General features: G+C 45.1%; 2 protein-coding genes across 4 annotated transcripts in view; one reads left to right on the top strand and one right to left on the bottom strand.

Moving 5' to 3' along the window:
* USP8 (ubiquitin specific peptidase 8) overlaps positions 1–1,473 on the top strand; it is a 35,384-nt gene extending 33,911 nt beyond the window's left edge. For all 3 annotated transcript variants that reach the window (XM_083411878.1, XM_083411880.1, XM_083411879.1), the window contains one exon: positions 226–1,473. In XM_083411878.1, coding sequence (XP_083268004.1) covers positions 226–411 — 186 coding nt within the window. In that variant the 3' untranslated portion in view covers positions 412–1,473. The remainder of the gene's footprint in view (positions 1–225) is intronic.
* On the bottom strand, positions 1,468–13,069 carry USP50 (ubiquitin specific peptidase 50). Its single transcript, XM_083412234.1, has 7 exons — positions 12,803–13,069; positions 11,334–11,534; positions 6,940–7,135; positions 5,021–5,227; positions 2,964–3,106; positions 2,670–2,802; positions 1,468–1,942 (listed from the first exon to the last, which is right to left on the bottom strand). Exons 1-7 carry the CDS (start codon positions 12,853–12,855, stop codon positions 1,751–1,753), a joined length of 1,125 nt encoding a protein of 374 aa, XP_083268360.1. The 5' UTR covers positions 12,856–13,069; the 3' UTR covers positions 1,468–1,750.
* Between the last annotated feature and the right edge of the window lie 2,439 nt (positions 13,070–15,508).

Below are 15,508 nucleotides of genomic sequence, written 5' to 3'. Positions count from 1 at the left end.
AATTTTGTGTAGCTATGAATCTTACCTGCCAGTTAATCTGTATCTAACATCACCAGTTAAGCAACCATGTGCATTGTAGTGTTGTTTATTAACATTTCCCCCTTGAAGGCTTTATTCTTTTCAGTTGCACTTGGGAGTAGTTTATGCCTTGATTTTTGAGTACTGGGAAGTATTTGGGCCAAATAACATTTTGCGGTCCCCTAATTTCGTTCCTGTTCTGTCTAGAATCATTACGGAGGGCTGGATGGAGGACATTACACAGCCTACTGCAAAAATGCTGCCAAACAGCGATGGTTTAAGTTTGATGATCATGAAGTCTCGGACATCTCTGCATCCTCTGTGAAATCCTCAGCTGCTTATATCCTCCTTTACACTTCTTTTGAACAGCGAACCGCCGATATAGCCACATAAAGAAACATTTGAAGAATATTGGTGTCTTTTTTGTAAATGCATCCTATAATAAGCTGAGCTGTGATGAGTAAAAGGTCCGTTGCTGAGGAAGAAGATGTTTGCAGCGGTTTCTCAGCTGAGGTGTCTGTTAGTGCTATTGCTTAGTCCAAAAATTGTTAACTCTGCTGTTTAATAATATGGAACAACTAGTTTTGAAACCAACTTATTTTTAGTAATGCTCCAAAATGATAAATCTAGCTTAGCCCTTTTTAAAAGTCATTAATATGTGGGTTTAAAATGCCCCTGAACCCAACAATATCTTTTTTGTCTCCCACATTTATGCCTTTTCACACTAACCTTAAGCTTGATTCTACTGTGAATATCTTAGAATGATGTAAACAGGTAGGAATGTATGTGTACATATTGATTGCAGACTTGCACATGCGAAGTATGTATATAATAAAGGTATGTGGTCCTTTGAGAACCACTAGAACAGAAAAGGGGTTGCTTTTTTTTTTGTCTAGAATGTCTTCATTCTTACAGATAAGGAAGAGCACAGCTGTATTTTTTTGTTTGAGCTACGGCATTGATATCTGCACACCCTAAAATGTATATATTACAGAATTGATATTTTCCTTTTTAATAACTTATTGAAGCAATTATTTGAAAATACAATGGCCTGTTAAAGAACTTCTTTGCCTGTTTTGGACACCTGACAAGTTTGGATTTTCGGCTTTCCCTTACTCCTTGTGAAAATAATCCCATTTAGATCCCAAAGAGTGGTATTATGATGGGAGGGCAGGCAATGTTGCCCTGCGTGAGCCTTACACTGGGTACAACTTGAGTGGATGAAGGCAGTCACTGCCTGCTGTCATTAGCTCTCCTCCTGATAGGGCCATAATTGGTCCAGCTTATTAATAATAACTTGTTTTGAGTGTCTGTTCCCCCTTTTAAGGCTTGTGGGTCTGTGTCCCTGGGTCTCAAAGATCTGCTACATATATGCATATGTATATAACCCATTTAAAATTATATTTCATCTTGGATTCTGTAATAATAATAATAAAAAAACAACACTCCTTTAGACTCTGGCTGCCCAGGAAGACTTTATTTATCTAGCGGTTTGTTGCTTTCTCCGAAAGCTTACTGAAAATGAGTCCGTGTCTGGCACCTGTCTTTTCGCTGAAGGGAGAAGCTGTTCACAATCCCATTTTTAAATACCACGTTACAGCCTGAACGCAGGCATTAGGAAATGTGGTTCCTCTTCCTTAAGGATGACTCAAAACCTGGCCGGCCCGGGTCAGGAAACGTTTGCTAACAGTACCACTGCATCCTACGTACGCGATGGTTTTCAGTGCGTTTCCTAGCCATTTTGGTTTTTTACCGGCACAGAGAAAGTTTGACTGCTGTAAAACAGCAGATAAGCTGCAGACGTTTGCACAGAAGGGTCTGGGATCTCGCTGATCTGAGAGTCGTCAAAGTTGTACCAGCTTTGGGTGGGAGGGTGTTTGCAGTATGCAGTGTAGTGGCCACCATCCAGATCTCCAAAATGGTTCTGCAATAAATCAAAAGGTAACTGTCAGGGAACTGCCATCGGAGCTGGAGGCGGAGAGGAGGCTCCAGAGGGATGGCGGAGAGGGTCCCAGTAGGGAGAGAGGTAGCCCACCCGCTGGGGAAGGAAATCAGCGTAACACCAGTGGAGAAGGGGGGCAGATGGGGGAATCGGAGAGGTGGCTCCAGGACTCCTCGCCGGAGACCAGCGGAGAGGGCACGAGTACTCCGCTGTCCACACCCTCTTTGTGCAGAAGACTTCCACGCAGGCAGAGTAGGAGGAGACTGGGCGTCAAACAGCTTCTATGCTGGAAGAGATTCAGGCTGTCCAGACAGAAAGGGTTCAACCAGGCAACCTAGCCAGGAGTAACGGCAACTTACGCACGAGCAACCCCTAGAACCATTACAGTAACCAAAAGAGCATTTTGTTCATTTGTTCCAAGGAGCCAAGCCTGGTACCATCCCTTTCCCCCTGCAACCAGCACATTGAGAAATTGTAATCTGACTATGGTCACTTAGCAAGCAAGGCGGTGGCAATTTCGACCTGAGTCTCCCTGATCATAGACTAGAGAGTGATGTGTTTTGAAGAGCCCAAAGCTCCCCGTTTCCCAGACAGTGTCATCGCCTTCCTATCCCTCTCACCTTTTCTTACCAGCTTTGATGTGATTCAGGAGTGTGTTGGACCAACAGACTTATATGCACTAGAATAAATAGTCTTCTATGTCACTTACCACCACAGCAAATAAGCTGTATTTTGGGTTTTTCCGAAAGAGTGGATATATGTAAGAGGACAAATCCAGGTTATTTAACGGATAGTAGATGTCGGTTTTCAGTTTCTTTTTATAACTGCCTTGACAGTCAAACCTGAAAATAAATGATCATAATCAGAAATCACTTTCAAATAGTTTACCCAATCTACTTGGCAAATTATTCCCCCTTTCCCATATTAAGCAACCGTTTCTTTGTGACCTGCGCCACAGCCACCTGGAGAGCACATGAGATGCTGTAAATAAGAAGAACGGTACCTCTTTAGATGGAAGATAACTATTTTTGGCGCCTTCGCTATGCTGGCTCTCACAGCGGCATCTGTCTTTATCCCACAGCAGGAGCAGTTAATCTGGTTGTTCCAAGTCAATATGTCTTGCTGAAAGAAGCATTCGAGGCATTCCTGGGCCCAAAAAAAGTGGGGATTTTTTTGGAGGGGGAAGAGGTGGAATTATTAGTCAACATGTCAAACCACTATAACTAACCTACCTGCAGACACTGCTCCGTAATTGCTGAAAAGCAGGAATCCTTCCATCAGCTCTGCCAAAAGACTAGCTCCATTAGGCTTGTCTCCTGGCAGCAGCCATTCCATCAGGCTGCTTCAAGAGGAGGTGGGAAGCTGGGTTGCTTCCACCAACTTGCATCACAAGCCAAGCTCAATCAGGCATCTCCTTGCCCTGAACTGTTCCTATGCCACCTGGTCATTATGATATCTACCATTTAATATTTGGTACCTGAGTTTGCTTCTCCCCCACCGTCCCCTCCCTGTCCCTTTCCGCTTGTGCATCATGTTTTTTCAGATTGCCGGTCAGGAGGCAGGGACTGTCTTGTGTTAACGGATTGATTGTGAGTCACTCTTGCTGAAGAGAGGCATTCAAATTATCTAACTTGTGAAGGTTAGCTACCCAAAGATTTGTCTTTGTGTAGCTGCAGAGCTATTTAACACTACAACCCATCACTGCAGTGAGAGAGACCTTCTACCTGCTATCAACATCTCGGGACAAGCATGACCCATAGTCATGTTCCTGTTTACCATGTAAGAACACATAGGAAGAACACATAGGAACATAGCTGTCAAGTGTCCCTTATTTGAAGGGACAGTCCCTTATTCCAGGGCCATGTCCCACTGCTGTCCCTTATTGATGGATGTCCCTTAAATTTCAAAGGAAGCAGCTCCTCTCCCTCCCTCCCTGCCGGCCAGGGAGGAGGGAGGCTCCAACTGTGTTGCTTGGCTGTGTTGCTCACCCAATAAGAAGTCTAAGAACGACTGGGGGGTGGAGCTTGAATGCCTTGTGTGTGGCTAGTTAATGCAAGCTGAGGGGGGGTTTGAATGCTGGATGCCATTTTGTTGCACGTGCTGCTGCAAACTTTGCAGTGCAAAGCCAGGCCGGGGAGCCATCTTAAGTTGAGGCTGCATAGGCCTTGTGGTGCATGTGATTCAGATTCTATTCAGTTGAACCTCTGGTTACAAAGTTGGTTGGACAGTGTTCTCGGAGCTACCAGCATGAGTTTGACCAGACTGCAGGAGGACAGGAAGACTGGAGTGCCTGGAACAGGTGAGGCTGCAGGTCTCTTATTTTGGCTGCTGGTCCCTTATTTTCAAATCTGCAAGTTGACAGCTATGCATAGGAAACTGCCTTATACAGTCATACCTCGGGTTACAGATGCTTCAGGTTGCGTTTTTTTGGGGTACGGACGCAACAAAACCCTGAAGTACCAGAATGGGTTACTTCCAAGTTTTGGTGGTCACACATGCGCACAAGCACTTAATCGCGCTTTGCGCATGCGCAGAAGCATCGAATCGCAACCCGTGCGTGTGCAGACGTGGTGCGGCGGGTTGCGAACGTGCCTCCCACACGGATCACGTTCGCAACCCAAATGTCCACTGTACTGAGTCAGACCATTGGTACATTGTCTACCCCAAAGTTTCCCAAGCTTGGGTCTCCAACTGTTTTTTGACTACAATTCCCATCATTCCTGACCACTGGTCATGCTAGCTAGGGATGATAGGAGTTGTAGTCCCCAAACAGCTGAAGACCCAAGTCTGGGAAACCCTGGTCTACACTAACCAACAGCATCTCTCCAGGATTTCAACCCTACCTGCAGATGCCTAGGATTAAATCTGGGACCTTCTGCTTGCAAGGCAGATAGATTCTCTACACTATGGACCGATGGGCTTGCATTCTGACAAGTGGAGGTTGGCTGTTTCCAGCCCTGCAGGCAAGTTGCCTAAAGAGGGTTAAAATCAACATTGCAGCAACAACTTAAGCTGGGCTTAAGCTCGGGCAGCTTTGCTCAGCAAGGGAGAAACTATTACCTCTAGCGAGCATTCAGTTTCGTAAGGGATGGGAAGAGATAATACGGTGAAGATCTCGTTTTTGTATGTCGTCGTTTGGCATTCCAAACACATGATGTCGTAACTGAGATGTCCTTCAAAAAGCCGGGTGATTATGGAGGACTCGCCGACGCAGCCCCTGGATTCCCAAGCAGACGATGAGGTCCCCTGGCTTCTTCTCCTACTTGTCTGCAAGGGAAGCGATGTGCCGTGTCACAGACGATATTTCCACCCTCCCGCTTGCTTATTGTAACTAAAAGTCTTCAAAATCATCCTCGGTCACAGCAAGAAATTGCCGTTAAAGGCATAACAATCCTGTTTGGATTCCGTATCAGAGTCTCAGGGCTAGGCCTCGATTCCTTTATTTCGGGGGTTTTTAATGATGGCTCAGATTTTTAAATTACATTTATTCCCATATGCATTAAAAACAAGTGCTTGGCTGCAGGTAATTACTCCCTCCAATCTCCTCTACCATTTCCTATATGCATAAAGTCTCCACTATCAATTTGCTCATTGAAGTCTCAGCTGGAACTGAATGATTTATTGCTAAGCTTCTGGCTGCATCACAAAATAATGTTGAGTATAGATTCCTGTATTGTTTTTCCTCTTTAAGGGAAGGAAATTATTTGGCATTACATAAAGAGGCCATAGGAGCCTGGGCCATGGGGTGGTCCCTCCCAACATTTAATTCCTGGCTCTTGACAGATTATGACTTTCCACTCTTTTTAATTGACTATAATTTATTTATTTATTTTGCAATTGTTGAGAGTGAAGAGCCAATGTGGCATAAATAAAATAAACTATTGACTATTGCTTTATTGAATAGTAGGTGCCTATTTTAAGTCTTTTTTTATTATGACTTATATTGGATCAGATTGTTATAAGATGTGTGATCTTCGTTGTATTTCTGTTGTTTCTTCAGCATGTGTGTATAGGCAGTACGGGTTAACTTGCAAGTTACATGCATTCAATTTGTGTGCATTCAGCTTTATGCACTTGGCAAAAAAAATATTAAAAATGGGGTGGAGAAAAAAGACTTTGGCAATCCCACCCACCACTGAACCTAATGTGTTTTGACTATACACAATTTTGGCTTTACACACTATCCCCAAAATGCAACCCAACCGTAAGCCGAGAGTCACCCATATACAAATTAAAAGTGCAATGCAATGAAAAATTGCTATGTCCACAAACCAGGCTTGCAAGCCAAAGATTGAATGTGGATTTATAATCATATTTATCTAGTTCAGAGGAAATAGGCAAACTCTGGGTTGCAAAACCCCCCCAAAATCCCAACCCACTCAGGAATATGGGAATTGGGGTGCATGAGGGGAAAAGCTCAGAGCTCCTCAAACCTCATCCAAAGCATCCCAGATCATAGTTTACCCAGTGAAACATTCACACACGCTTATGTAACACTTGACTGAGAGCATTTAGCGTCTCAGCTGTTACACTGAAAAGGATGGTATTGAGGGGGTGATTTGCAGACAAGCACACACAGAGCAGCATTTGTGAACCAGCTCTAGATGAAGTACAAGACAAACTGCTGAAATCAAAAATACTACTCCCACCGTCTTAATCTGACTGTGGAACTCATTGCCACAAGGTGTTGCAAAAGATGAGAATTCAGTGGACGGCTAGAGTGGCAAGTTATAAAGACAGAGAGGAATTCAACGTAGCACTCTGGCAATCATTCTGTCGGTGCAAGCTTTTCACATTGCCAGGTGGAACGATCTCCTTTCCCCTAGGTGATGTTCTGGGGATTTCCCTGACCCGCCAGAGCCGATTTTAAGGGGTGCAGGTGGAGGGAAAGGGGGAAAGCCCTAGTCTGCTTGTGGAAGTCCTTGCACAGGCTTCGGTGCTAGTGGGGCTGGTTAATTGAATTCGACTCCATGACTCACCTTCTTGAGAGCTTCATGCAGCTCATTCAAGACATAAATCAGAAACTCCTGGGCATCCTGCTGGGTCTTCTTGATGAAAGCTGGGTATCGCTCACCAATGACCAATCGGAACACCTCTGGGGACACGCAGTCAAAGTCCCCCAGCCACATATCATTCATCAAATAAGCAAAAGCAGTCGCTATCTCTCCATCCTCCCTTAAGAGATCAACAGGGCAGTGCAGGATCATTTTGAACAAGATAATCATCCATCATGGTTAACACTGGAAAAAGTACGACCCCCAATGGCTCCTAGAATTCAGTAGGCAACCCAACGGCTCAAAGCATCTTAGCAAAACGTGTACATCTCACTTGCTACACTGAGTAAAGCTTGAAGTCTATGCAGCCTTTGGCTTTGGGTAGTAGCTCCCCATGATCAGCCTCCGTCTATTGTTTGCTAGATTGGGGAAATGTCTTTTTCATTATTGCTTTTAAGCTGTGCAAAGCCTTCTTTTGCTCTGCCCCTTCCCTTTTTGACCTATTGAAGCCCAAGCTTAAAAGTAAACATAACCTACAACGAGAGATTTGCAGGGAGAAAACCAGCAAGGATACAGTCTCCAGTGCAGAATGTCATGGGTACAACTATCTGCCTGCTGGACAAAAGTTGTGGGTATCTCCACCCCCATCGTTCTGCCCGGACACTGAGGTCCAGCTCCGAGGGCCTTCTGGCGGTTCCCTCACTGCGAGAGGCCATGTTACAGGGAACCAGGCAGAGGGCCTTCTCGGTAGTGGCGTCTGCCCTGTGGAACACCCTCCCACCAGATGTCAAGGCAATAAGCAACTATCTGACATTCAGAAGACATCTGAAGGCAGCCCTGCTCAGGGAAGTTTTTAATATGTGACATTTTAGTGTATTTTTCATCTTTGTTGGAAGCCGCCCAGATTGGCTGGGGAAACCCAGCCAGATGGGCGGGGTACAAATAATAAATTATTATTATTATTATTAGTAGTAGTAGTAGTAGTAGTAGTAGTAGTAGTAGTGGTTGGAGCTTTTCCTGAGGGAAGCGGCGGGGGAAATGGAAGTATCAATGAGCCTTCAGAGAGGTATCAAAGACATTTGGAGGAGACACACCATGCGTACGAACGTGAGCAGAGGAGGGCAACCTAGATGATAAAGGGTCTGGAAACCAAGCCTTTTGAGGAATGGTTGAAGGAATTTGGTATGTTTAGCCTGGGAAAGAGGAGACTGAGAGGAGATAGGATAGCTATCTTTAAATTGTGGGATGTAAGAATCAGGTGCAGTCAAACACAACATTGCTGGGGGCACTGTTATACAGTGGTTCCGCTCCTTCTCCTGGGCAGTGTTCAGAAAGTGGTGGTGGGGGATGAGTGTTCAGACCTCTGGGCCCTCACTTGTGGGGTGCCTCAGGGTTCCGTCCTCTCCCCCATGCTTTTCAACATCTACATGCAGCCGCTGGGAGAGATTATCAGGGGGTTTGGACTGGGTGTCCATCAATATGCAGATGATACCCAGCTCTACCTCTCTTTCAAATCAGAACCAGTGAAGGCCCTGTGTGAGTGCCTGGAGGCAGTTGGAGGATGGATGGCAGCTAATGGATTGAGGTTGAATCCTGACAAGACAGAAGTACTGTTTTTGGGGGACAGGGGGCAGGCTGGTGTGGAGGACTCCCTGGTCCTGAATGGGGTAACTGTGCCTCTGAAGGACCAGGTGCACAGCCTGGGAGTCATTTTGTACTCACAGCTGTCCATGGAGGCGCAGGTCAATTCTGTATCCAGGGCAGCTGTTTACCAGCTCTACCTGCTATGCAGGCTGAGACCCTACCTGCCCGCGGACTGTCTCGCAAGAGTGGTGCATGATCTAGTTATTTCCCGCTTGGACTATTGCAATGCACTCTACATGGGGCTACCTTTGAAGGTGACCCAGAAACTACAACTAATCCAGAACACGGCAGCTAGACTGGTGACTGGGGGCGGCCACCGAGACCACATAACACCGGTCTTGAAAGACCTACATTGGCTCCCAGTACGTTTCTGAGCACAATTCAAAGTGTTGGTGTTGACCTTTAAAACCCTAAACGGCATTGGCCAAGTATACCTGAAGGAGCGTCTCCACCCCCATCGTTCTGCCCGGACACTGAGGTCCAGCGCCGAGGGCCTTCTGGCGGTTCCCTCATTGCGAGAAGCAAAGCTACAGGGAACCAGGCAGAGGGCCTTCTCAGTAGTGGCACCCGCCCTGTGAAACGCCCTCCCATCAGATGTCAAAGAGATAAACAACTACCTGACATTCAGAAGACATCTTAAGGCAGCCCTGTTCAGGAAAGTTTTTAATGTGTGACATCTTAGTGTATTTTTTGTCTTTGTGGAAGCCGCCCAGAGTGGCTGGGGAAACCCAGCCAGATGGGCGATAATAAATTATGATTGTTGTTGTTGCTGCTAGAGTAGACATGAAGGTTATCTCAGTCCTCCAGCCAGAACTTCCTGCTTTCCAAGACTGAGACAAAACTTCCTATGTGTAACGTGAGATGGGCGTGGCCTCTCCTGAAGTAGAAAGAACCAGAACCACAGGCTGGCTACCATCTTATCTCTCTTGCCTCTATTGATGCCATCTTAACAACAGCACTACTAAGATGCACCCTTGGCTCCAGGCCAAGAGAAGAAAAGGGGGGCTTTCACCCATAAGGAGATAGTCACCACATTTAAACTATGTTCTAACCTTTTTAGTCTGCCTTCTGGGAACCTTTTGTGTGAACAGATGATTACTTGTGAATCAACATTTTATACTTTATAGAAGACTGTGTAGCATCTTATTTTAGGAGGGATTAAACGGGGAAAATACCAGGAAATATTCACAGAGACTCTAACGAGTCTGAGCAGGCTATCTGCTGTGTGTATGTTTTTAAAAAGGGGGAATGTTAACTCTGCTGATTTTGTTGAACTTGTAAAGACAAGTTGGGATAGGATATCTTAGACAATATATCCTCCCCTGCATCCCTAAACATTCCCACACAAATATCTCAAGGGTTGTCACATGAAAGGGGGAACAAGCTTGTTTTCTCCTGCTCTGGAGGGTGGGGTTCGAACCAATAGATTCAAGTTACAAGAAAGGAGATTCTGACGAAACATCAGGAAGAGCTGTTTGAAAGTGGAACGACCTCCCTCGGGAGGTTGTGGACTCTCCTTCCTTGGAGGTTTATAAGCAGAGGTTGGATGGCCGTCTGTCATAGATGCTTTAGCTGAGATTCCTGCATTGCAGGGGGTTGGGACTTGGTGAGCCTTGGGGTCCCTTCAAACTCTACAATTTTGTTATACCAACGGTACAAGCTTCTGAGCCAAAATAGGTGAGCTGGGGTGCTTGTTCTTAGGAGGAGAGGGTAGGTCTAGAATGCATAACAGAAACCTGGTGAAATGGGAGAAGCAGTGGCGTAGCGTGGGGGGTGCAGGGGGGGCCGGCCGCACCAGCCGCAACATCTGGGGGGGGGCGCTCGCACTCGCAGCTCTCTGCCCCTACCTGGCTCACTCACTCTCTCTCTGTCACTGCAGTGCTGGCTGTGTGAATCCGATCCAAGCCGCTGGGTCGCTGCCCACTGTGGAGGGGAGGGTGCCAGGCGTGCAGTGCGGTGTGGAGAGAGAGCGAGGGACTATCTGGGGGAGGGACAGTGCAGCGGGGGGGGGGTGCAAATTACTTGCCTTGCCCCGGGTGCTGACAACCCACGCTACGCCACTGGGGAGGAGTCATTGGGGCACGGTTACTTTTGCACATAAACTCTATAGGACAGGTAAGGGTGGTGTCACTCTATATATCAGTGAGGACTTAGGACATGGGTAGGCAAACTAGGCCTGGAGGCCGGATCCAGCCCAATCACCTTCTAAATCTGGTCCGTATATGGTCCGGGAATCAGCGTGTTTTTACATGAGTAGAATGTTTGCTTTTAATTTAAATGCATCTCTGGGTTATTTGTGGGGCACAGGAATTTGTTCATATTTTGTTCCCCAAAATATAGTTCGCCCCCCACAAGGTCTGAGGGACAGTGGACAAACCTGCCCCTGCTGAAAAGGTTTGCTGACCCCTGACTTAGGATTCCGACAAGCTAGAAATCCTCCAAGGGCAAGGCTCCTCCACAGAACGGCCCCCGATAATACTTCAGTACTGGGGACATAGGCTTCCCCCCCCCCCCCCGACTAAAACGCCCAGGCCGATACTGAGATAAAGTAAGGAATCAATGAGGCATCTCTAGGAGGAAGTGCTGTAGCGATGGGCTTCCCCCTAATCCCCAGAGTGGAAGTGGGTCAGAAAAGAGGGTGCTATCCGGGGGCACCTTGCCAACAAATCCCGGAGCCAGTTCAGGCTCTGATCTTCGGACAAGCAAAATTAAGCAGAGCAAGGCCATTAACTTACTTGTTTAGCGATGCTGTATACCTTCCAGAGAGAAAATATTCCACCAGCGGGGAAACACTACAGAGGCACTGTATGACAGCATTCATGTAGCAGGTGTTGCCCAAGTTCCGTAGGCCAGTTAGTCCTTGGTATTGGGGGTTTGTCTCGTCGTCGGATCTGTCCATTGCCTCGTCCGAACTCTCCAAGGGAAGGGCACCCTTGCTGTATTCCCAAAGCCAAACTATAGTCAAACAAGCCTCGTTCACATTGTGACAAAAGCAAAGACTTTACATCTATCAAGTGCATTCAAACATTGCTTTCCATATATACCCGACTATGTCTCTGTGCTGTATATTGTCTCCCTAATTGTTTAACTTACATGCAGAATTCATCGTGCGAAAGGCTGGAGGGCAAAAATATAGTCTGAAGCTCAACATCAAAAAAAACTAAGATCATGGCCACTGGTCCCATCACCTCCTGGCAAACATGGGGGAAGAAATGGAGGCAGTGAGAGATTTTACTTTCTTGGGCTCCATGATCACTGCAGATGGTGACAGCAGTCACGAAATTACAAGATGCCAGCTTCTTGGGAGAAAAGCAATGACAAACCTAGACAGCATCTTAAAAAGCGGAGACATCACCTTGCCAACAAAGGTCCATATAGTTAAAGCTATGGTTTTCCCAGTAGTGATGTATGGAAGTGAGAGCTGGACCATCAAGAAGGCTGATCGCTGAAGAATTGATGCTTTTGAATTATGGTGCTGGAGGAGACTCTTGAGAGTCCCATGGACTGCAAGAAGATCAAACCTACCCATCCTTAAGGAAATCAGCCCTGAGTGCTCACTGGAAGGACAGATCCTGAAGCTGAGGCGCCAATACTGTGGCCACCTCATGAGAAGAGAAGACTCCCTGGAAAAGACCCTGATGTTGGGAAAGATGGAGGGTACAAGGAGAAGGGAACGACAGAGGACGAGATGGTTGGACAGTGTTCTCGAAGCTACCAGCATGAGTTTGACCAAACTGCGGGAGGCAGTGGAAGACAGGAGGGCCTGGCGTGCTCTGGTCCATGGGGTCATGAAGAGTCGGACACGACTAAACGACTAAACAACAACAACAACTGTTTGGTCAGATTGTACACCCTCTGGAATGGTGTTAGTTGTCCGGAAACACAAGAACATGATCTTCACAGATGATGCTCTTTTTTGACGGACTGTTCAAGCAGTAAAGCACTGGGTGGGGAAAATTAGTTGGAAATAGGCTTGGTCCACAACCCAAAGGTCAATTTTAGAGTCTTTCCAGCACCATGAGTAAATGTTTAATGTCCAAGCAAACTTTCTAGATAAAAAACAGGGAAACAATTTTCCTGCCCTGATGCTTCTTTGCTGGTCGCAACACTCAATTCTCCAAGGAATGGAGAAAATGCAGGGATTTCTCCCCAGTCATTAGATGGTAATTAATTAGCGATTGGTTTGTATAAAACAGAAACTCACAGTAGATGGTATATATTGAAGTTGTCAGGCATCTTTGTTGACCTAGAAGCCATTTGCAGGCTTGCAAGAAGACCAAGTGGGGCTCTCAATGGAGTTGGGTTGGCAGCCCGTTCACCACCCCTTTTTCATTTTGACACTTGGATGGTCTGCTTCCTTGTGCAATCACGTTGCTTCATCTTACGCCTGTTCAGAGGACCCAAAATTCATGGGCTTATCCTGATGACTCTTTGCACTGCTCTCCAGTGTTCCAAAACGGATTCTTCCAGCATCATAAATGCACGCTCCCTTGTTGCTAGGGGATGGTGTTAGGGACTTTCCTAACAAGATAGAAGGGCCAAGCGGTTCTAGAACCATAAACTTCTTCAGTTGCTTACCAAGGATGAGTCAGCTCCTGCAGGACGCCTGGGCAACAGATTTTATTAATGAAGTTGTTTGGGGTTGTGAGATCCTTCTAATTCCTCATGATGCTCAGGTTTGACAGCACAGGACCGCAGCCAACCTCTCCCATAGCCAAGTTGGGTTTAGCTCAGGGTGCATAAAATTCAATGATTTTTAAAAAATAATAATAATAAAAAAACAAGATTTTTAAAATTTAAATCATTTATTTAAATTGGATTTTTAAAATAAAATGCTTTTGGAGGAAGAATCTTTTTAAAGATAGTTTTCTATTTAAGTTACATTATAGTCCAAAGGCTATCCAACAGGAAATAAGGATTTGTTTTAAGTTTTTCATGTGTGTTAAAACTCAGTCTAAGTTTAAAAAAAAAAAAAGTTTAACCACACCAGTTAACAAGCATGGATACAAATGCTATAATGTGATTGTTTTAGTTAAATAAATTGTTTAAATTGTTATTAAGGAAATGATTGTTTTTCTACTTCTAATAAAGTACAGCAGAAACGTTGTCCAAATACAAACGATTAACTTATCAAACCTCACAATAACTTCATAATTATCTATGTATTTCTAACAGTAATTTTTAATATAACTGTAAAAACTACTCTGAAAATTTATTATTCCAAAAATGAAATCTGCATCTGGTTGTAAATATTAAGATTATACCAGCAAGAATGAGTCTTTCTGTTAAAAAATTGATTGAAATCAAGTCTGTCTTACTAGTGATTTAAATTGATTTGATTGAAATTATATCCACCCTGGTCTAGATTCCTGACTTGGTGTAAGCTCTCTTCCTAGACAGTTATTTTCTTCCTTGAATTCACTTTTATGCAGGAATGCAGGCATCTAACAGACCTCAAGAGATACCTGCAAGCCACTCTCCCAAGTTCCTTGATGAGCAGAAACAGGTTTTTCCAACTGACCAGACAATTAACAGCCTACCTGTTCCTGTGCCTTTAAGAGTAGATTGATCAACAATTATCAGGTGCAGTATAGAGATCAGCAGGAGCAAATCTGAAGGCTGTTAAAGGCAGAGGAGCAGGTTAAAAACAGGCAAACAAAAACTAGACCCCTTGAACTCATTATTCCCACCCTACAAAGAGATCCAATGGGTAATATTTGCAGATGTTCAAGGAAGACACAAGGACAAGAACCGGTTTAAAGTTGAAAACTCTAAATCGGCTGGTGAAATTTATCACACCCAAGCTCAGTCTGTCTGCTTAGCACTTTTTACAGCTTGTTTCAGAAGCCTTGGCTTACTTAATGCAAGGATGGTCTTTCAGAATGTTGCTTGACTGAATACTACAAATCACTTCTGGCCATTGGCTATGCTGGCAGATGTTGATGGAAGTTGGGGAGTCCAAAATTGGGGTGAGGAGCTGCAAACCAGGACCCCTCACTGGTTTAAACGTTTACCTCTTTCTTTATTATATGCTGGAAGAGAAACTACCTTATTTTTCACCCTATAGGACGCACTTTTTCCCCTCCAAAAATGAAGGGAAAATGTGTGTGCGTCCTATGGGGCGAATGCAGGCTTTCGCTGAAGCCTGGAGAGCGAGAGGGGTCGGTGTGCACTGACCCCTCTCGCTTTCCAGGCTTTGCGCAGCTCTCCGCAAGCCATGGGAGCCCGGGGGGGGGGGAATAAAAATGTTTTCCTTTATTTCCCCCACAAAAAACTAGGTGCGTCTTATGGGCTGGTGCATCCTATGGGGCGAAAAATACGGTAATCTGGAATGGAAAACAAACAATAGAGTAGACTTCCTCAACCTCGGCCCTCCAGATGTTTTTGGCCTACAACTCCAATAATCCCTAGCTAGCAGGACCAGTGGTCTGGGATGATGGAAATTGTAGTCTCAAAACATCTGGAGGGCTGAGGTTGAAGAAGTCTGCAATAGAGAAACAGAAGTATAACAGCTGAAGAGATCCAGCGTTTTGATGCTCAAAAGGGAGGAATCTCTTTAAAAATTGAAACGGGGATGAAAACCAATAAAAAAATTAAGCCGAGATAACATTTATGGGAATATGGAACCGGTGTCTTTCTATCAAAATTACAATAAAACAAAATGATATCTACGCCATATTCTTTCTATCTTTCTGTAGGCATAGACTTCTTTGGCTAAACTATAGTAGTTGTGAATGGAATTGCAACCATATGCTCATTTAGGATTAAGCTCCGCTGCAGATCAAGCAATTGGGCTAAGCCCAAGAACACAGGAGATGACAAAAATATAGGCAGAAAGATATTCCGTCTTTGAAAAGAAGTCCATGAAAGAAAGTTGAAAGCATCACAATAATAAATGATCAAGAAACAG

This window comes from Podarcis tiliguerta, assembly GCF_965153285.1.
Source record: "Podarcis tiliguerta genome assembly, chromosome: 14".
NCBI classification, from domain to species: domain Eukaryota; kingdom Metazoa; phylum Chordata; class Lepidosauria; order Squamata; family Lacertidae; genus Podarcis; species Podarcis tiliguerta.
This window is presented reverse-complemented; position numbering and strand designations above follow the sequence as displayed.

Coding starts and splice junctions, on each gene's coding strand:
- USP50 (XM_083412234.1), bottom strand. CDS start 12,855: ATGGCTTCTAGGTCAACAAAGATGCCTGACAACTTCAATATATACCAT. Junction 11,535..12,802: donor TTCAATATATACCATCTACT/GTGAGTTTCTGT, acceptor TTGGGAATACAG/CAAGGGTGCCCTTCCCTTGG. Junction 1,943..2,669: donor ACAGCTTATTTGCTGTGGTG/GTAAGTGACATA, acceptor GATTTATTGCAG/AACCATTTTGGAGATCTGGA.